This window comes from Protopterus annectens, chromosome 5.part0 (genome assembly GCF_019279795.1).
Source record: "Protopterus annectens isolate FY-2018-M chromosome 5.part0, PAN1.0, whole genome shotgun sequence".
In the NCBI taxonomy this organism is placed as follows: Eukaryota; Metazoa; Chordata; order Ceratodontiformes; family Protopteridae; genus Protopterus; species Protopterus annectens.
The window spans coordinates 465,252,966-465,275,963 of NC_056735.1; the positions used below are offsets into that span (position 1 = coordinate 465,252,966).

Consider the following 22,998-nt stretch of genomic DNA (forward strand, 5'->3'; position numbering starts at 1 on the left):
ACAATAGACACATATTGGTCAAAAGGTAGCTCACTGTCCACATAAGTTTCTAAATCCCAAACAATTCAGTCAACTATTAGGAACGTATTGTCAATATGGTAGTTCCCTGCGGTAAATGACTTTCCAAAGGATACAAAAATTATATTTTTGGAATTTAGTTTCAGTATAATATTCTGGCACCAGTTATTTATTTGGGATAAACCTTCCTGCAGGATGGCTAACTCATGTGAGATTCACTGACTGATCCTAGCTTGCAGTCATCTTGAACCTTAGTCAGCCAAAGCCTGGTTTCTTTGCTTTAGGAAATGCTTAATTTGAGCACTTTTCCAAGTGGGGGTAAAGCTCAGAAAAAATGGTAATTACTGTGGATTTAATGTGGCTGTTGTTAGTACAAGAACATTTAGAGATTGCTTTACGAAGCGTGAATAGATTTGCACTCTTGTTGTCCTTAAATTCAGAATTGTTCACTGGGGTGAAGTCTGTGACATTTTTGGGAAGTATACTTGGTAGCGTTGTCACCTCACAGCAAGATGTTGTCCCATTCGATTCTCAGCTAGAGCGTCTACTGTGGAGACCTGCGTGAATGGGCATACCTTCTTTGAAGGTTGTGCGTTAGGGCCGGCAACTCAGCACGTAAAAATCAACTGCCAATCATTAGCGGACCGGAGTTCCGCTGTGACGACCCCTAACCAGGAAAAGCTGAAAGACACAACAACAACAACTTGTTCATGGTCAGATTTTACCAGTTAAAGGGATACTATAGAAATGATACAGAATAAGGCAATGTTGGTAAGGGTGAGATGCAGAGTGCTACAGCCCCATAATGAGCTCCTTTACCAGTTAATCTAAGGAAGCAGTATTCATCTAACCCAGGAAGCTTTACTGGGGAACCATTTAATCAGTGGGCAACTGAAATCACCCATTAAGAAGGCATGTTTCATTATGGGAATTTCAGGGAATGCATTCATGAATTTCTAATAGCTGTTTGATGACAAGGATTATTTCTTACAGCAGATGACATGTTTAGAAGTTTATTTGAATGAGGCAAGTTGGAGTTCAAAGAGATGAGTTTGAGAGCATCTAAGAACCTGCCTAGTTAAGATATGCAGTCACTAACAAATATGTAAATACCCACACCATTCCTTTCAGGCCTGAATGCCTGGTAAGTACTAAATCCAGATATGGAGAGAGTGAAATCTTTGTATAGAAGCCAAGTCAAAGCTATGATGCAGATTTTGTTATGTTCAAGTTAGGAATTAATCTTGAGGGCAAGAAATTTGTTATTTAGATTACTGGCATTGGGAAGGGCTATCATAATACAGCTTGAATTAACGAACAATTGATACCATCTGCTCAACCAATTACTGCCTCCGGTTGACTTATCTTTGTATTTAGGTATCATTCTAGATGAAGACTGGATTCTTCTCAGTACCTGAGTCTTAAGGTGCATCTCAGAAATGCATAATGAGATCACGCACATGGTAGACTGTCTTAGCTCATTCGATGCTGTGTAGATTACCATGAAGTCATGCTCATACTGTCATACTGCCTAGAATGAAGGCAGAAGAGCTCCTGTGATGTCAGACATTCTTGGACAAAGGAGACTGTCACTATTTCCTTGCCCAGCCTAGTGAGCATGGGGTCAGTGTGTCTAATGATGGAGTCACCAGTCAGTTAATACATGTTATATCTGTACCTGTAAGCTTAATGGCAACGCCCTGTCATGGAATGAATGTCTGGACAAAAGGTTTTTAAGAATGGCAGTATCTGCAGCCTTCAGTGACGAAGTGTCAAAGGTACTTGTTGCATAGACAAAGTGATAGTCACAGAAAATGAGTGACCTGCTTACCCTATAAAGTAAAGTATTGTAAGTACAGTTAGCCCTATACAGTGCAGTAGGTGTACACTGAGTGACATACATTATACTCCCACTACAGATACAAGGCATTGAGTGCAACAACAAAAGTAAAGCATCTGAAGTACAGACTCAGCCCTATACAGTGCAGTAAATGTACACTGAGTGACAAAAGATGTGTTCCCACTACTGATACAAGGCATTGAGTGGAACAACAAAATTATTTTTCTTTCAGGATGTACAATATGGCAGCCTGTGTGCATCAGTAACGCACGCTTGTGCACATCTGCATGAGCAATGCATGCTTGTCCATATTCCATGCAACAACCCCATATAACATCTTGCTCTCTGAGGTTCTTGGCCCCATCTTGCTATGAACATGTACTCTGACTACTGTCAGTGTCAAGATAGGATATGCAGCCCTATTACACTGCCTTCTGGTATGTTTGTCACATGTGGATACTGAAGTAACTGACAGAGAGGCTGCACTCCTCCAGTGGTGGCAGTTGTTTATGGCAACACTGTAACACACTTGCTTCCATTCCATGCATACATATATGCACTTGTGAATACATATGCATTTACAGTAATTGAACTCAGCAATTATCTCCAGACTGTTTTGCATACATCTGTTTGTGTGTATATATATATATATATATATATATATATATATATATATATATGTGTGTGTGTGTGTGTGTGTGTACGTGTGTGTGTGTGTGTGTGTGTGTGTGTGTGTGTGTGTGAGTGTGTGCATGCGTGTGTGTAATCCATTACCATGTGCTTTGATTTGTTGCACAGCAACACTAGTAGCAGCATTACATCTTATAAGGTCCAGGCATTGGGACATCTACCCTGATGGCAATTGTCTCATACTAATTTGCAGCACAACATCATGTGCCAGTCATAGTAATTAGTACAGGTTTCTGTAAACTGCGTTAATGCGAGCATGCTCATGTGCATATATTCTTCATATTACACTCTACCTGACATTCATTTGTGTACTAGTTTATCCCCTGCTGCTTGCTAAACATTAGTCTTTTCATTAAAAAAAATAAATAAATAAATAATTTCCACTCTCAATGGTTACAGTTTATCTTTGGTGACTGTAGTCCAAGCAGACATCAGGAGTTTGCTAATGACAGCATAAAACGAGGGATGTAGTGTTTCCCTTCTACTGGTGTTCGATCTTCTTGGGAGATTACTGATGTAAGCAGCTTGGTAGAGCTAATAGCATGACCCTGGTACATTCAGCATGTCATTCTCTTTTTTTTTTTTTTAAATGGGAGACAGCATTTCAGCAAATTAGACCACCTCTCTTCTTTCAGGATGGATATGACAGTATCAGCCAGTTACTCACACCCCTTTCCAGGCCCCATCAGCAACATTGCCCCGAGTGAACTTGAGTTTTTTGAGTCATAGTCAGGGCTCCTTTCTCTACACCACAGGATGAAGTGACCCGCTGCTTGTTTTGATGTTTTTCATCTATTTAAAATGCACTGTATATTATGTTTGTGAATGTTGTCCATAAACAAGGAAGGCAGAAAATGGATGCTTCATCCATTTCATAAGTCCTTCGAACAAATTATATAAATTCTGTTTAATTAACTAGTTATTTTTTTCTCTCCTCTCTTATGAATTGTTTTCTACCTTTCTCATATGTTTTCGATTCCTTTAGCGACAATAACACTACCAATGTTTTGGAAAGATGCCTCAAATATTTAGCTATTTTTTCTAATGGAAAGTCTTCATGGTTTTCAAAACTGGACAACTTTTATGCTCAGATTTTGCTCTTGTTTGACCATACAATCTTATTTTTTGAACATGAGTTTGTCAATTATACAATTTTTTTTTCTCCAATTACCCAGTCTATGTATTTCAGGGTCACTGGGGGTCAGAGCCTGTCACTCAGTGTATACAGGGTAGATAACTAATCCTGGAAAAGATGCATATTCTGTTTCTCAAAGGGTGAAATAAAGTCTCCCACACTATCCCATTAAAACCACATTAGCTCAATTGCATGTCATAACTATATTTTGCTGTATCCTTTTATTTTCCCGTGATATTCATCTATTTATTCCTTTAACAAAAACACACACACAACCATGACAGCTGATTCTTATTCACAATTAACTCAAAAAATATATTGCCAGCACAACCTACTTCTTGCCTTGGCGTCAAAAGTAGTGAGGGCAGACAAACTCATTGGCTACTGCAATGCTGTTCCTTTTTGTATGAAGAAAATTATCCTTCATCATACTGCCACTCCAACTAGTTATATCAACTACTGAACTTATCTGACAGTATTGATACCCCATGAAACTTAAAGTGACCTGTCAACTGGATTTCTTAATGCAGTGCATTAATATATTTAGCCACCACGAAGAATGGATAACTCAGATAGGCGAGATGCACTATGACAGGATTTTAAGGTCCCTTGAAATTATATGATCACAGGCAACAAATGCATACAGAAATTCAAATCTGTAATTAACATGAGGAAACTAATGTTTTGATATTTACCAATGTCTTCTTTGGCAGCTAATTTTAAACAGATACTGTCAATCCCAATTCCCCACCTCACATGATGTCTAAATATGCCAGATAATCGAATAATTGCACTTTAACTACAGTCATTCTTTTCTTAGCATCACTTTTCTTTCTATTGTTATAAAGAAGGGCAGTATGATAAGAATTTTGTAAGAAAACTTTTTATTTATTTTTTTGTGAAGAAATATTCAGCAGAGCTGAGGTATAGGATTCAATCATCCTGTATTTTTAAATCAATAACATAAAGACTTTTTTATACCTTACATACTGTTAAATACAGTTAAAAATAATAAATTAAGTACTTCATTCAGCGTTTAACAGCAATGGCAAAAAAACAAATTGTGATGAAGAATCCAAAATAAGGGCATTTTCTTATCTGTTACCATTGTTTGCTTGGAATTTTATAGAATAAGCGCACTTCTTTTCAACTTGCTTTTCCTGAACAATAAGAATACATCAGCATTAAATAATTTCAGTAGTTACTGGTTCAACAAATGCCACACACATTTATGACAGAGTAACATTCTGAGACTACATCAGAAATGGCACTGAAGGTCAAGAATATCTGAGAAATATGTCAGAGGTATGGACACTAAGCAGATGTAAGTCTGGTGGAATATGTAAACAATTTTTTTTGACTGAAAGTGGACAGAGTCCCTTTTTTCATGTTATGCTAAAAAGGGCATTGATGGTAGTACATTGCGATTAAACATTATCACATCACCAGTGTTGTTTCATAAGTGTAAACTAATATAAAACATTTAACCTAATTTGAACCACACAATAAACCATATCATAGCTGAAGGCTAACTGACCACCACTTCTTATGCATGACTGGCAAGGCTAACAAATTCCTGCTCTGTTTGTACATTATAATATCATAACATGCATCCTTGCACAGCATCTCTAGCAGGTCAGCAGTACCATTCATTTGGTACACAACATGTAATGTCTAGTTGACATTTATGGTTTCAAGAAGGAGGAAAAGATTATTTCACAAGCTGTCTCTGCAGTGCCACCTTTTTCCAGGTACAAGATGACCCTCCTTGTTCTGCATGTCAATGAGTTATGTCATATATGCAGTGGCGGGATAGCCACATATTATGCACAGTGCTTTCTACTGCCCTTCTATTACAGCATATTCATGAATCACTCTAATTTACCACCTACTGGCATATTGTGTCAAAGTGATTATGTGTAAAGCAGTCATTTAGCATGATTCTATGATATGCTACTTTTTTGGACAACCAGCATATTCAACCTAATGACAGATGAGATGCAATGCTTTTGTGCAGTGACCAGCATATTCCACATTATGGGATGAGGGTGGGTGCTTCTTGGACAAGTTGCAGTTCAAGGGTCAGTGTTCCTCAAAAGTCAAACTAGCTGGTCTATGCATCTCAACGCGCAAAATAGTTGCTCTATACTCACCAAGTTGCTGGTACAGTTTCAGATGTGGCTTTATAGGGAAATTTTGTTTTCTAGCTTTCTGTGAATGGTGGGTGTGTAAGTTTAGACAGGCACTTACAACACAGGAAGCTGGTCTTTATGCCCTCTTGCCAATAAAATGACTGCAATTACAATTTTCATATTTGTTTCCCAACTCATACAGACCCGTCCCACCATCTACTGACACTAGACGGCCCAGTCCTCTTGATGTAAAAACACCCAAAAAGAGTAGTTGAAGGTGTAATGCAACCACAAAATAACTTAAACAAAATATGTGGAACAGGAAATTTCAAGTCTTAGGGTCCTTTATATTTATCTAAAGTGTAAAATCAACAAATAAATCAGTATCACTCTAAAGCAGTTAACTGAAGTGGAAAACAAAGTAAATCTCTTATCTGTTAAGGATCGATCAAGATTAATTCAGAACCCTCTCAAAGTGTGGTGAGGGCACTAAGCAGATGGGTGTTCTGGGAAAAAGAGCAGGTGGCAATTTGTAGTAGGGAAGCTTTACTGAATGCAATACTGATTGCTGGGCAGGCACTCAGTATTATGGATATGCAGAAAACAGTACTTAAATGGCTTATACGACAGATAATAGCAATGAAAGCAGGAGGGACTTCTTTTCTAAGTCAGATTACAATAAGGGGTGGAATCCACAGATACAGCATTTTAACGCTCACAAGAGAAAAAGGTGGGAGGGTTAGGGAAAGTTTCAAACTGCAAGAAGAAGCTAAACTAGATGGGGAGCTAATCAAATAAAGCCAATATTGGAGTCCTAGTCTTATGACTCGGAGTTAGAAGTCAATGACCCCAGGTAGGTTAGAATATCCAAAATTTTAGTTTAATATCTCTGAGGGGCTTGGGGCAGACACAAAGAACAGGGTAAAAGCAGTAGTAAAGTAAAAAGAAAAACACTGGAATTCAACTGTAACAGGGGAAATGATATGACTATAGCAGCCAAAAAGGGATATAAATATCTGTAAAAGCAGTCAACCCCCAGTACTAGAGCAGAATTCATAATACTGCCACAACTGCAATTTTACCAAAGTATAAGGAAGACACTCAGCTATGCAGAAATTTACCAATAATGCTGCTTATAGAACAAAAATCCACAACATGAGGGTAAAACCTAGCAGTATAATAAAACTAGAAGACTAAGGCCTCAGATAGGTTTCAAAATACAAGCATTTAGCTTTTACAAGTAATTATACTTATGGATATAGAATGAAGTATAAAGGTACAAAAAGTTATCATCCCACAAGTCATTATAAGTACAACTTAAAATGTTTAAGCAGAATTTAGATCTATTTGTTTTTCTTCCCTTTTGATGAAAAACTTGTTTCTCACTCTTTAGGATTTTCCACAAGTTTCCTAGTCTTCAGTAAAAGATCTTACACTACATACATATAAATTTAGATTCTTCTGCACAGTAAAAGAGTTGCTTTTATTTATAGTTTATTACTAGGTGGTTAATCTGGACAGATCATTTATAGTCTATCCAAAATAATTCCCACTACACATTATTCATAGGTTTAAATTATTTCTAATACAATTCCCACTGCACACTATCCATGGGTGCATATTATATCCAATACAATTCCCATTATATGTTATTCATAGGTTCATACATATCCAAAACAATTCCCATTAAGTGTTATTCAATGAGTCAGCTACATCTCTGAATGGACTTTCTAATAGTACCGGTAATCTTCTGGAGAATCAATGAAGACTGCTTGCTTACAATCATCTGCAAAAGGCTCTAAACATCATGTTATGATTTTATGCTGGGGTCAAGCCTCTGTAAATCCTGCAAGTGTGCAGCTGTGCCTCCCACACTCCTGTTAATTATAGATTTCAACACTGAGATGGCAAAACAGTGAGGGAATAGCAAAATCCTATTCCCAACTGTTTGGTTTTGAAACTAAACAAACACTGGCATCCTATGATGAAGTGGTAGTTCAACAGTATGATCCTCCTAACAAAATGTTCAATGTAATGAATTTACAAGTTGGCATACAGAAGCTATATGTACATATAAATAATCATACATATATTGCCACATAGGGTGGTGGTAATGGCTAGAATGGTGACTCAAGAGACTGTAACATAATGTGATGGTTTAAATGGTGGGATCGGTCAGATTGGTTTTAATGTGGATTGAATGAGAAGCTCTGAGAAGGAATTCCTTACCACTTATTTTTTAATGTCCTTTTCACTGATATGAGGAGGATACTACGTATATTTCTGTTGTCAGTGTTTGGGGAGTAATGTCATACTGAACCATGTAAACAGTGTAAATATTTTGTTGACTGTTTTATTATGTTTAGAGTTGATGCTGGGAAACAATTGTTACTGAAAATGTTATCGTGTTCAATTGTCAAAAATTCATACTGTGATAAGGAGATTGTATTGTAATGATATGTATTTGTTTAAACACATTAAGAAACATATGCAATTAAAAATATGTATTATGGTACTTATCTTCAGAATGTTGTCTCTGAGTTGCATAAATAGCACAAATAGAGAGTTTCATATTTAATTGATAATGATTTCTTCATACAGTAATTGCCATCACCCTCTGGCTTGTGAATTAGTTTATGTTTATTGTTTACACTGTTTACTTATAAAACTAAACTGCAGTCATTGTTCTGTTGAATATCTGGAGTTTTCCATTGGTACCTGCTACTTGTCAGGTATTCATTAAATCTATATATGGCTGTGTAGGTGCTATGTACCTGCAATCATGTATTGCTAAGCTGTTTTTCTGGGGGACTGTCTTTAATGAAATTATCATTTGTTATCTATCTAATTTTAGCTCAACTGTGATTATACTGAATGTTTGTAAACAGCATATATGAAAGAAAAGATGACTGGATCAATTCAGTGACCTGGTCAGTTAAGTCAATCAATTAATCAAGCCTAATGAAAATATAATGTAGTGCACCTGCAGGTGCAGCTAAACTAGATATGGGTTCCTTCCTACCTGACTCTGGTGACGCCCTTTTTTTAGGCCCAACACCCCAAGGTGGCAAGTAATAACAGATTTTATTCTAGGTGACACTTTAATTTTAAAGGGCAATAGCACAATAACAAACAAATTATTTCAACAGTGCACCAGTTAGCAGTAAAGTAGAGTGAGATATGCATGTAATGAAACCAAACATTTACCCCCTTCCTCAGAACTCAGCAGAAAAGATCTTGACATTCAAACATGCACACAAAGGCAGTATCGATAAGCAGTAAAGCTTTTATAATGCAGCAATACAAACACGGAAAAAAGTGCAATGTCATTGAGGGGGAAAAAGGGTTATAATACAACAGTACAAATATGAAAAAGATGCAATGTCATTGAGCAGTAAAGATTCTTGAAGGCAGCAATACTAACACGAGAAAAATGCAATGTCACTGAACAATAACGATGTATAATGCGACAATACAAATATGAGAAAATGCAATGTCATTTAGCAATGAAGAGTCTTTAAGGCAACAGTACTAACACCCTCTATCCCCTAGATCTATCTAAACAGACCAACTATGAGACACTTTATTGTACTCTGTTCACTGGCCAGTGACTACTTACAGTCCTACTGCCGGCATGATGGGGCCCAAGGTTGGAGCTCATATGGATCCCAGCTATTTGTAATCCAGAAAGCATTTAGGGGAGTTCTTTAGAGCCTCTCGGTCCCTTGGGCTTCTTCACAAGGATATCTTCATCTGATTCATCTGCTTTCTCATCATTTTAGAGAAAATGGTTGAGGGGTCTTGCTATCTTTGAAAATCCTTCCATAAACCTTCTATAGTAACTGCAGAACCCCAGGAAAGATTGCAGCTCTGTGATAGTTTTGGGTCTGGGCCAAGATGTCACAGCTTCACCTTTGCTGGGATCTGTGGATATTCCCATTTGCAGACAGTACATGTGCTACATAAATCACAGAAGGCTGGAAAAACTTACATTTGTCCAATGACAACTTCAGGCCTTCCTTCTCAATCCTGTTCAATACTTTCATCATTCTTTCTTCATGCTTCTCTAGGGTCCTCCCAAAAACAATGAGGTCATCCAGGTAGACTAAGCTTTCCAGGAGATGCATGTCTCCAACTGTTCTTTCATGATTCTCTGGAAAGTTGCCGGTGCATTTGATAAATCTTGAGGTAGGTGATCTAACTCACTAAATCCCAAGGGGGTGATGAAGGCAGTCTTCTTTTTATCTTCTAGGTGCATAGAGATTTGATAATATCCACTCCTTAAGTCTAGCACACTGAACCACTTACTGCCCACCAGGCAATTTAGAACATCTTCAATCCAGGGAGTTGTATACTGGTCTGGAATGGTTTACTGATTCAGAGTACGATAGTCAACAGACATGCAAATTTACCCGTTTTATTTCCTGACAATGACAATGGGAGAGGCATATGAACTTATTGACTCTCGAATTATCCCTGCGGCTTAAAGTTCTTCCAGATGTTTTCTTAAGTCCTCCAGGTCTCCTGGAGCTACTCTTCTGGAACGTTCTCTGAAAGGCCAGTCTTCTTTCACTCTTATTTGGTGTTCTGCACTCTTTGCACAGCCCATATCCAATTCACTGGTAAAAAAACAATTTTTCTTCTTCATTAGTAGCTCTTTAGCTCTGGTTACCCACTCAGGGGGCAACAGGCCACCTCCTATATCAATATCTTCCAGCTTCAACTAGTTGGCCCTGCTCTCCTTCCTTATCAACACAGAAGCAGGTAAGGGAGTGGCAGCACAAACATTTCCCAAACGCACTTGTGAAAGCAGGACAATGGGAGTACTTCCTTTATTATTCAATTCCAAAAACAGTGTCATAAGGATGCTTTAACTTGTCCACAAGCCAAACTTCTGGAACTAGTTCCAGCCCCAGGGGAAAGTCACTTTCTGGATTCATTTCCATCATGATATGAGAGGAAACTGTTTGTCCACACATCCTCACTTTGGCTGTCAAACAGGTGACCTGCCAGGATGAATTATATGCACTTTCCCAGACAGGGTCCACACATGACCAATTTCATTCTTCTTACTATCCTTTTCCCTTTGAAGGGCACAAAAAGCTGGTCTCAGGAGTGGATGTAATGTTGGGTGTTCCTGGGTCTACTGAGGCATCAGCATTCTTCTGACAACGTCAGTATCTGTCCCTACTAAAACAGATGCTGAATCCTTTTGTCCTGGGACACACAACAGCAAGAGGTTCAAAGACTTCTGTTGACCCAATTAACTGAAGCGGAAAATTCTAACTTGAGTGAGACATACCCATCATAATGGAACTTCGTGTCACTTAACCCTCTGATCTCCAAATCTTCTATCTTTTTAAGTGGCAGATGCTTTAAGTATTTTTTTGTAGAAGTCACTGTACAGGATGGTGATTTCTGCATCCGTATCCAACAGTGCTTTACTATACACCCCTTTCATTTTTACTGACATGACAGGGGTCTGGCCCAATAGCCCATTGGGTAGTTTCTGTTGCTGGTGTTCAGCTGCATGGCAGTCAGCATGAGGTTGAGGTACCACCGGGCGACCCTGCCATTTCCACGGATAAGAGTCTTTCTTATTAATGCTTTATTGTCTCTGATGCTGAGATTTTTGCTGAGATGGCTTTTCAATTTGGTTGTTCACCTCAGCTGACCTAGAAGTGTGCATAGTAAGTAGTCTCTCTCCCCTTTTACAAGGGTTGGTGTGGAAAGGAGATCCAGAATGCTGTCTCTTGATGTTATATTTTATGGAGCTCTTTGTAATTGGGCATTCAGCTGGCCCCTTCACTGAGTTGAAGTTTCCCTGCATTGCACTAGCCAATAATAGTTTGTTCATTCTTTTCAAGTTTTCTGCATTAGGACACTGTCTCTTTATATGCCCTGCATCCACAAAACGAAAACAAAATCCAGTAGGAACTCTGAACATCGGCTGATTAGTTTTCTCCCTAAGTCCTTTCATGGAGGTTCTAGCTGATATATTCCTCCCTTCAGCTAAAGTTACCATGGCTTTTTGCAATTATGCAACTGTCTTGGTGACTTGAGCTATGGCGTCAGTTAGGGAAGACATCTGCATCTTTAACTGTGACACCTCTACATCACAGACACCCTGGGCTATGACACCTGTTTGAGTAATAAGCACAGCTATAGGCTTCTGCTTGTGTTCACTCACTGCCTTAATTGCTACTGAACCTGGAGATTTTGCTTCCAACAGGGCTTCCTCTTCCCTCACTTCTTTAACCAACTGAGAATAAGTTAGTCTCCTCCCTATTTCTCATCCTCAGTTTCCACATAATAGGGTCCATAGCTTGAGCTCTTTGTAAAATTTGTCCAATCTGTACTTGGTCACTACTTTAGGATCCACCCTCTTCTTTAGGATGATCTGGTGGAGCATTTTATCTAATCGCTTAATGTAATCAGATAGTTTCTCATCAACCTCTTAGTATGTATGTTCACACTGGTACAGTAGGTCTGCTGCCCTCTTGGTCCTTCCAAAAACATCCTGCAGTACTCCTAAATAGTCCTTGGCCGTGCAATCTTGCCTACCCATCCTTAGGTTGAGCATGGTATCCACGCTATTCCCTTTAGAATTTCAGCTATCCACTGCTTCTTCTGAGATTCTGGGATATCCCACTCCTCTATGGCTTATAAAGCCTGATCTCTACAAGATTCAAAATCTTCCTCTCCCTGAGGTGTGGGCTGTTTGCCAGAAAAGAATTGCAATTTGCGGTAGCCATACCCAGTGAATGGCTGTGTAGGCTGTAAGCATTTTTCTACAAGACTTCCCAAAGCATTCAAAACTTCAGGCCCTATAGCATTTATGGGCAGTGAAGCTCCAGCTTCTGGTGTAAGGTTCTGACCTACTTGGATAACATCCACAGGTATTTCCTCAGTTGCTGGGTTAGTGCACTTCTCAGAGATTACCACATGGACTGCACTCTCACCTGAAATTTGCACACTTGAAGGTATGTGCTCATATACTAAAGGACTTTTCCATTCTAATAAGGCCAATGTGCTCTGTTCAGTAGTGTCTATAGTGTTGTCTAATAAAAATCCATGCCTACAACAGGTAAGGATCCTGTGACTTGATTTATTTGCATATCAATCCATGTGACCCCTGGCAACACTATAACTAACAGTGCTTTGACTGAGCATTGTGCTGTTTGCACCACTTAGTAGCTACTTCTGGGTTCATCTTGCTGCTGGAGTTGCTTTCCACACATACAGGGGAATAGGGTGGAGTTCAAGGCAATACAGGCAATCCTGGATGATTCCCTAAATCTAGTGCACCCGCAGGTGTAGCTAAAGTAGGTATGGGTTCCTTCCTACCTAACTCTGGTGACACCCATTCTTTAGGCCCAACACCCCAAGGTGGCAAGTGATAACATATTTTATTCTAGATGACACTTTAGTTTTAAAGGGCAATAGCACAATAACAAACAAATTATTTCAACAGTGCACCAGTTAGCAGTAAGGCAGAGTGAGATATGCATGTAATGAAACCAAACATTTACCTCCTTCCCCAGAACTCAACAGAAAAGGTCATGCACATGAAGGCAATATCAATGAACAGTAAAGCTTTTATAATGCAGCAATACAAACACGGAAAAAAATAAAATGTCACTGAGGGGGGAAAAAGGGTTATAATACAACAGTACAGATATGAAAAAGATGCAACGTCATTGAGCAGTAAAGATTCTTGAAGGCAGCAGTACTAACACGAGAAAAATGCAATGTCACTGAACAATAACGATTTATAATGCGACAATACAAATATGAGAAAATGCAATGTCATTTAGCAATAAAGTGTCTTTAAGGCAACAGTACTAACACCCTCTATCCCCCTAGATCTAGCTAAACAGACCACTATGAGACACTTTATTGTACTCTGTTCACTGGCCAGTGACTACTTACAGTCCTACTGCCGGCATGATGGGGCCCAAGGTTGGAGCTCATATGGATCCCAGCTATTTGTAATCCAGAAAGCATTAAGGGAAAAATCCACAATCTTTTAAAAGTATAAAAAAATGATGAACAAAAGCCTCTCACCACTCCATCGAGAATATCCCAGTGACCAGGTACCGCAGTTCCTCTGACGAGAAAAATGGAAAATCACCCGCCTGAACTCTGATAGTCATCTATGGCATCTCTGCACTAGGCTCAAGGGAACTCCTTTTCTTGCTGAATGTTATGCAGGCGTGGAACTACTGCTTTTAGAACTTCTCTCCTGAATCCACAAAATATCATCATCCAAGATTTCAGCAAGAGACAGACACAAACTGCTACCTCACCTCTCTGTACCAAAACACTAGAAGAAAAAAAATCCAGTCATGCTGCAAGGCCCTTTTCCCTTCAGCTAGTCTTTCATTCTTCCCTCCTTTAGCTAGTGTTCCATTCTCCTCTCTTTCACTTTTCAAATTGTCTTTTATATTCCTGAAAAGGAGCTCCACCTTGTGGTATAATGGAAAACTGCAGTCTATTACTTCTACAATGAAATACAGTGGGAGCTGCAATAACATCAAGCATTACTATATGATCCAGTTGTTCTGCCAGATAGTATTATAAGAACTTGGCTGAAACAGCTGAAAAAGAGCAGTAATGTTTAACAAGCGTAGTCTACTAACAGGTGGGTTACTATCACAGCAGGTTGTAGGGAGGAATCCAAAATTAGAAAAATAATACAATGACAAACAGAAGGTACATACAGGCGGTGGTTGCAGCTGTGATGGGAGCGAAATATGTTACAAAATGACAGAAACTCAGACAGCACCAAAGTTCTAGTGTTCTTTCAAATGACCAACGGAGCCTTAAGATTTAGAATATGTGAGCACTGTAATGATATTCTGAAATAGGAAACCAAAAGTGCCCTTTCCAAGTATGAATGTGGCTACTGATTCTTCGCATAAGTTTAGTCTTCTGGTTCTAGAACTTTTTAAACCTAGTGTTAAATGTGGTGATTTAAAGCCAGGACAGAATGTTTAGAAATTAAATGGATTCTGGAATTAAATACTACTAATGGTAAAGGTCTAAGGACATTGTGCCTTTAAGACCAATACTAAAATCAAGACCTCTGTCTCCTTGAGGTTTTATTTGTTTTTATTGCATTTTAATCAAGCTTTGTGTTAGTATTTAAATACCCAATTTTTTCTGAGTGCATGAGATCTGAAGAAGAGACTGTGATAGCCATGAAAGCACTTATCCTATTATTTCTCTTTGTTTTATTTTAATATAGTATATCTTTTTATACATTGTGTAGTGCTGTATTTGGGTACTACTGTTGTTTTACTATTCACAGTGATAGTAGGCAATACAGCCACAAGGTTCTCCACTGGAGAATGTGCTCTTCATAGAATGTATATTGAACCTGAACATGGTGCAAGACAGTAAGTACCATCCATCCTCACATCTGCAATCCCTTTTTCCCACTTTTGCACCTGGGACCCAGGTGTCACATCAACAGTGATCATCATCTGGAGCCAAAAGCACCTAAAAATTCCAAACATGAAAACAAAGTGTTTTACTTCTGCAAAAATGTTTTTTTTAAGTAGTGCTGAAAAGAAACTGGATAAATTATACATGCAAGGTATACAACTATTTCTGTTACTACTTCACATGTTCTTTTATATTCTTCATAGCACACTGGAAAATCAGATTTGTCTAGATGACTTTTTGTATTTAAAAATAAAAGCGAGTCCTCTGTCTTTCTCTTCCTCACCTACCCTCATAGAAGGGTAAGCAGTCCAAAATGTGAACTGCTTATACCTAACTGTAAAAATCCATTTACATTTTTACAAATTCTTTATTTTGTATCATAGAAATTGAACCAGCAGATATAGCCTCAGGTATTAAATGTGCCACTTTTGAACATCTTCTAAAACTGTTTGCAGTCTGATAATAATCAAAATTGCTCAAAATTTATCTTTACAAAACAAATGGCTAGTCCATTTGTTAAGAGAAAGCATTGTTTGCTAAACACAATGATTCATAAATGTAGACAGATACTTTAGCTTCCCCCAATATAGCTGCATACAAAAGTGTGAGTCATACAAAATGCCGTATTGCATTTTTTTTTTCAGAATCTTAGGTACTTTTAATGCAGTGATTTCACAGATGTCTTAAAACATAGACATATGTATATATGGAAATACATGCATGCACGTTCACTCACATATGTACACGTGGCGTCCACTTACCCAGACATTTTCACTCCTACACATCAGCTTGTCCACAAATGCACATGTGAACTCAAGCACAAACGGACACACACACACACACACACACACACACACACACACACACACACACACACACACACACACACACACACTACAAGAATACTAGTCAAACCTTATTAAATACCAATGTTTAATAAATCGTCACAATGGATAAAGCAAATGTCCCAGAAGCATATGTTAGTAATGACACCATTCTAAGTGTTATTTAACTAAAAATGAAGATAGCATACTTTACCTGCAAAGAGTTTTTCTCTAGTTTCTGTACAAGTTTATCCCAGCGTTGTGCAAAATCCTCTAACCTCATTTCCAATTTCTGAGATACTCCCTTGTCCTTTACAGAAGAAATAAGATCTTGACTTAGAGAGCACAACTTATCCATTGTGTGTCTTTTCATTTCGAGATCACCCTTCAGGATCTATTCAACAAAAATGTTTATCAATGATAGGTGCAATTAGAAATGTAATGTTGACTGGATATTAAAAAGTAAAGCAAAAAGAAAATACACACTGACACAGCTGAAGCTACTGACAACTTCTTATAATAAAAGCAACAAATATTTAGAGCTTTCATTCTTAACTATTCTCTCAAATAGGATCTGGTGCAAAACATTTAACCTTTGTCAATTTTCTTATAGTAAAGATACTGCAGCTTCAGGTGCATTTTTTTCATTTAATTTTTGTTTTTTCACAATTCTATGACATAGTTTTGTTTTTAAAGGCGAGTATGTAGAAAGTTATGAAAGCTTAATTTTAAGGTCTCTATTAACACACTGACTGATATAAGAAGCATAAGGCAAGGACACATTGATGACAAACATGTGGCTGTAATTAACATCAAAGCTTTCTGCTCTGGATTGCATATGTATTTCCCTACATACGCCATAACTATAGTTTATTTTGCACAAAGTACTCCTTCACTAGCAGGAAAAGATCATGTTCACAAATAATTAAAAACTAAGCTGTAAGAAAAAAAGTTTTTGCACTTCTTGCCCTTGTTGCATACAGATCATCATCCCATGCTTAGCCAATTCATTCCCCATGACAGGGGTGAGAATCAGCCATAGGGGTGATCCAATGTATTTTTTTTCTTTATCACTAACTCCCAGTGTGCAGATGGTTTGACTTTCATATCCACAAGGGACGCTGCCGACAAGCAACCTTGCCCCTTCCCTGAAGCACAGCAAGTAGTTACATCCTAAGGAAGTGGTTACACCTCATGTGCTTTTCAAGCACTTACATGCCTCCCTTATCTCCAGGAGAGGTCAGCAGTCCATGTCCCATCACTCATTTTCTTCCCTGGCTACTCCAGTTTCAGGGCTACTAGCTGAACCCCAATTGCCTGTGCACACTTAGAACTTAATCCTTCTGTGCCACAAAACCAAGACACATATAAGTAAATGCTATCAACCTCCATTGCCAGCACAGTATTTCAATAAAAATCTGTGATTTTAGGTCATGTGAAATGAGCAACATAATTCTATAAAAAAGACACTTCGGTTTGACTTCAATTCTTTTAAAATTACATATCTTCCATGCACTGCTATATGAAGTAGTACAGAATGTTCCGTTTTCTTGACTATAATCAAACATTTATTTTGAAAAGTGTGATTAAATTGAGTAATTTTCAGTTGTCTGAGTCTGGGTGTGCTTTGAGATAGTTAAAGTTGAAAATATGTCAAAAAATAGAATAAAGATATGATAATAATCAAATCCAATGAAGTAGTTACTGGCAGCCATCAACAAAGAAATAACACTGACAGTATCCATTTTAATATATGTGCAGACGTTTCAAAATATTGCTAAAGAAAATGAAAAAAAATGTTTTTCATAAAAGAAAAAAACTTGGACTTTTAACATGTAAGAGTTAACTGCTGATAATGGACATGGCAGCACCATATAAAAAACAATGCAAGAGTTATCTGCTGGACATGGATGTGATGACATCATCATCATGAGAAATAAATTAAAAGGTCTATTTCTATATAGTAATTGTCTGGTCTGACTTAATGAATCATTTCTATTTATGTTGCTGACTATAAGATATTATGACAAAATGCTGATTAACCTTCACTGTCCTTCTTATTACCTTTCAGCTTGCAGTTCATAGTTTTGATCTGCTCCTCATATAACTTGTGGTTTCAAGCAAATCTTGGAGAATTGAAGTCTCAAAATAATGATTGACATTTGAGTTTAAACTTCATATTGTTCACAAAATTCATGATAATGTAAAACCTTTTATTTTAGCAATGTTATAAGTTTATAAGAACATTATTTAAAACCTCTCCCTGATTTTTGGCCTTTGTCCTCCCATTGGCTTTGTCCAAAATTCTTGAGCTAAGAGGTTGAGAAGTATGTTCCTGCACTACCTCTCTGTCTTTCTCTCCTTCTCTCTCTGTCTCCTCATGGTTGCCGATCTCATGTTTGTCTGCTTTGGAACAGTCCAATTTATTCACAGCTAGCATTACCATAATGTTTACACTGACGTTTCTACATCAAATTTTATAAAATAACTGCATCACAGCAGATGCTAACTGTATGGGTCCTAGGCTACCACGCAATGCTTTTTTATACACAAATAAGGATGCTGAGACAAGAGCACACCGCAGTACTGCAGCTGAAAAAAATAAAGGTTTTCTTCTCCTTTCTGTCTCCAGCTTCATTTTCCACTTTTACCAATGACAGCTGTACAACTCTGTTAAGTTTCATGTTTATTTTTCCCTGTCAGGATATTTCAGGGCACCACCATTGTTGATAAGAATATAGTATTTTTTAAACTTAATCTGAAATTAACTCCCCTTTCAAGTTTGCTTGTGTCTGTCTTCCCATGATTTCTACTTAACTCATGACAATCGTGTGCTTATGCAATTTATTCCTTCCTTCTGTACTGTGAACATTCAAGCTATCTGTAGTCATTCTTCTTTCCACAGACCTTTGATTCTTCATAAGTTTTTGGTGACTCAACTAAAAGCAAAGTCAGCTCCATTGCACAGAAGGATTAAATGGCGACTGTGGTCTCGATGCCCCATGGTGCAGAAGGATTAAATGGCAACTGTGGTCTCGATGCACCATGGCACAGAAGGATTAAATGGCGACTGTGGTCTCGATGCACCATGGCACAGAAGGATTAAATGCCGACTGTGGTCCTGATGCCCCATGACATAGAAGGATTAAATGGTGACTGTGGTCTTGATGCACCATGGCACAGAAGGATTAAATGGCGACTGTGGTCCTGATGCCCCATGACACAGAAGGATTAAATGGCGACTGTGGTCCTGATGCCCCATGACACAGAAGGATTAAATGCCGACTGTGGTCCTGATGCCCCATGACACAGAAGGATTAAATGCTGACTGTGGTCTCGATGCACCATGGCACAGAAGGACTAAATGGCGACTGTGGTCCTGATGCCTTATGACACAGAAGGATTAAATGGCGACTGTGGTCTTGATGCACCATGGCACAGAAGGATTAAATGCCGACTGTGGTCCTGATGCCCCATGACACAGAAGGATTAAATGGCGACTGTGGTCTTGATGCACCATGGCACAGAAGGATTAAATGCCGACTGTGGTCCTGATGCCCCATAACACAGAAGGATTAAATGCCGACTGTGGTCCTGATGCCCCATGACACAGAAGGATTAAATGCCGACTGTGGTCCTGATGCCCCATGACATAGAAGGATTAAATGCTGACTGTGGTCCTGATGCCCCATGACACAGAAGGATTAAATGCCGACTGTGGTCCTGATGCCCCATGACATAGAAGGATTAAATGCTGACTGTGGTCCTGATGCCCCATGACACAGAAGGATTAAATGCCGACTGTGGTCTCGATGCCCCATGATCAAGTATCAGCCCAGGTATCGGAGGAGTTAGTGATGGGAGGAGAAGGAAGGATGAGGAAACGCTTGCTCATGGGGCATGCTGGGGAGATAATGAGTCACATTCACTATCAGAGATGCCTGAAGTTTGTTAAATGTTACGTGTTAATTGTTAGGTGAGTGGGCAGTGAGAGGCATGACACTTTACCCCCCACCCCCTAAAGGGCCCATATCTATACAGGAAGAATGCAGAGTCCCTGTAAATACAACTACACAGGTAAAAGCTGCACTCTCTAAAGCCAAAAACACAGCATCCATGGGACCGGACAACATCCCAGGCTGCATTTTACATGAACTTCAGAACGAACTAGCTCCAATCTTAAGCACCATGTTTAATAATAGCCTTGCATCAGGCTTTGTGCCCACTGAATGGTGCACAGCAGCAGTTATCTCACTCCACAGAGCCGCCACTGATCCCAGGAGCTATCGAATTATTAGCCTGACAAGCCTGGTCTGCAAAGCCATGGAAAGTATCATCATGGAACTCAAACAAATACATTGGTAACCTCCCAACTCTGGATCCCACCCAGTTCAGGTTTGTGAAGGGCTTATCATGCATCCCGAGCCAGATTGAGTTCTTTGAGGCAGTCACCAAAGCCGTAGATGAGGGTAAGGTGGTTCACACATCGTATCTTGACCTCGCCAAGGCTTTTGACACGATCCCCCATTCTGGAATTATAGCTAAACTCACTAAACTAGGTATAAATCCCTACATCACAAGATGGGTTGCCAACTGGCTCACTGACAGAACCCACACTGTAAAAGTTGCAGACACCAAATCTGACCTCAAAGCAGTGACAAGTGGAGTACCACAGGGTTCCGTCCTGGGACCTTTCCTGTTTGGTAAATACTTCTCTGAAGTGCAGGCTAACAGAGAAGGCCTCTGGCTAATGAAGTTCGCAGATGACTGCAAACTAGGAGCCATAGTCAAGCCCCCAAATGATGTGGACATCCTACAGGAGGGCCTCGCTGAGACAGATGCCTGGTGTCAGAGCCATGGCCTCAAGCTCAATGCCAAAAAGTGCAGTGTCATCCCATTTGGTAAAAGCTCTGTACCCATGAACTACCACATAGGCAGCAATCTACTTAACACTGAATGTGTGATAAGAGACCTTGGGACCCAGGTGGACAGTAGTCTTTCCTTTGATAGTCACATTGCCACAGTAGTCAGGAAGTCCTTCTACATGGCACACCTCATCATAAAACGGTTCTCATCCAGGAAAAAAGATGTCATTGTTCCTCTCTACTCAACACTCATTAGACCCATTATAGAGTACAATGCCCCTCTTGGATTGTACCTCACAAGACATCTGCAGCAGCTGGAAAGGCCACCGAAGTACCTCACAAAGAGGATTACTGGCCTCAAACAAATGCCCTACACTGACCGTCTCAAAAAACTCCAGCTTTACTCCGTAGCATATCGCCTACTCTGAGGTGATCTCTGCCTAACATATAAAGCTATGTCAAACCCAGAGCTGTTGGACATGCTACACCTTAGGAAATCCCAGTCCCTCTGAGCTACACACTCTAGGGACCTAAACCTTGTCACCACAATAAACAGGACATGCTGTTGGGTTAGATTCCTGTCCCAGAGACTTCCCATACTCTGGAACAGGCTACCCATCTATGTCAAGCAAAGTTCTTCATTAGCACTCTTCAAGAAAAATCTTGATGAGTGGATGGGAAATAGGAAATACACCCCGGGGATCACTTCTGTGTCTCTGTTCGACAGGGGCACAGGAAATTAACTTTCTTGGGTGGCGTAAGCCAGGGAACCTTGTTGACTAGGCTTACGTAGGCTCTTGGGCCGATAGCCTAGTACCTACCTATGAACCCCTTTCAATGGAGCAGCTCCTGTGTGTCACTCTTATATGCCTGCCTGAGTACATAACTGGTCACTGTGGTTAGGACACCCATAGCCCTCCTTATTCGTACTTCCCTTCAACTGAACCAGTCCTCCTAGATACTTGTAGCTGATAGCCTATTCCACTATTTCCTTCAATCTCAGGTTTAAGCTTCATCTTTCGCCATATGTTGCCATTAAAACTGCATTGTCTGTATTCAGTTTCATCCCATTTGCCTTCAGTTTTTGCATTTTATTCCCGTCATTTGCTTATGTTCCTGTTCAAAGTCTGCTTGTAATGCCTCATTGTCCTCATACAGCATCTTTGTAGATCTGCCCTAGCAACCTGTCAACTAATGTAGACAATCAGCAATATGAACAGCGGTGGGCTCAGAGCTTTACCCTTATGCAAACTCACTCCCAAGAGAACCCTAATGAGCGTCCAATCAAAGTCTGTACATAGGGAACCCTAATGCGAGTCCAATCAAAGTCTGTACATGTACAATCGGTTCATAGTACATAGTCTGCACTAGTTCTACAGATATTTTATGGATGTTGAACCATCACAAAACTTGCCAAATTAGTTTTTTGTGACCTTTTCATATGCCTTCTCCAAGTCTAGGAATGTCTGGTTGGACCTTTTCCTTGTTTACAGCGTCTTCTCTACTCATTCTCTCTCTCTCTCTCTCTCTCTCTCTCATTACAAACATTGGGATGTTTGTGCTACATCCTGATCAGAATCTGAACTGTTTATCTCCCATCTCACATTTAACTACTTTGCATGTTTTTTTATCAATCACCCTGTCCAGCACTTTTTTGCACTATGAGAGGAGTTTGATACCCCCTGTACTGCACACAGTTGTGAATGTCCCCTTTGTTCTTATATACAGAATGTCTATTTTCCAGTTATCTCAGTACATATTTTTCTTCATTCTACTATGAGTACCCTCAGGAGCCCTAAGTCACCCACCATCTTGATCATGTCTGCCATGACTTCATTTGATAACTAAGAAGAACCAGTAAAACTGGTGGTAAGCAACTGTGAATATACAACAAACATTATGTAAAACCAAAAGAAACAAACATTATTAGTGCTTTCATCCAACACAATACAGACGTCATCAGCAAATCAAACTTAATTCCACACTTAATCCCAATAAGTCATAAGATATAATCAGCCAATATAATGACTTTAACCTTAAAATT

At 39.2% G+C, this 22,998-nt stretch overlaps 1 protein-coding gene across 9 annotated transcripts in view; it reads right to left on the minus strand.

Moving 5' to 3' along the window:
* Positions 1-22,998, minus strand: part of DMD (dystrophin) — a 9,298,038-nt gene that overhangs the window by 6,778,417 nt on the left and 2,496,623 nt on the right. For all 9 annotated transcript variants that reach the window (XM_044072398.1, XM_044072396.1, XM_044072400.1 and 6 more), the window contains one exon: positions 16,304-16,483. In XM_044072398.1, coding sequence (XP_043928333.1) covers positions 16,304-16,483 — 180 coding nt within the window. The remainder of the gene's footprint in view (positions 1-16,303; positions 16,484-22,998) is intronic.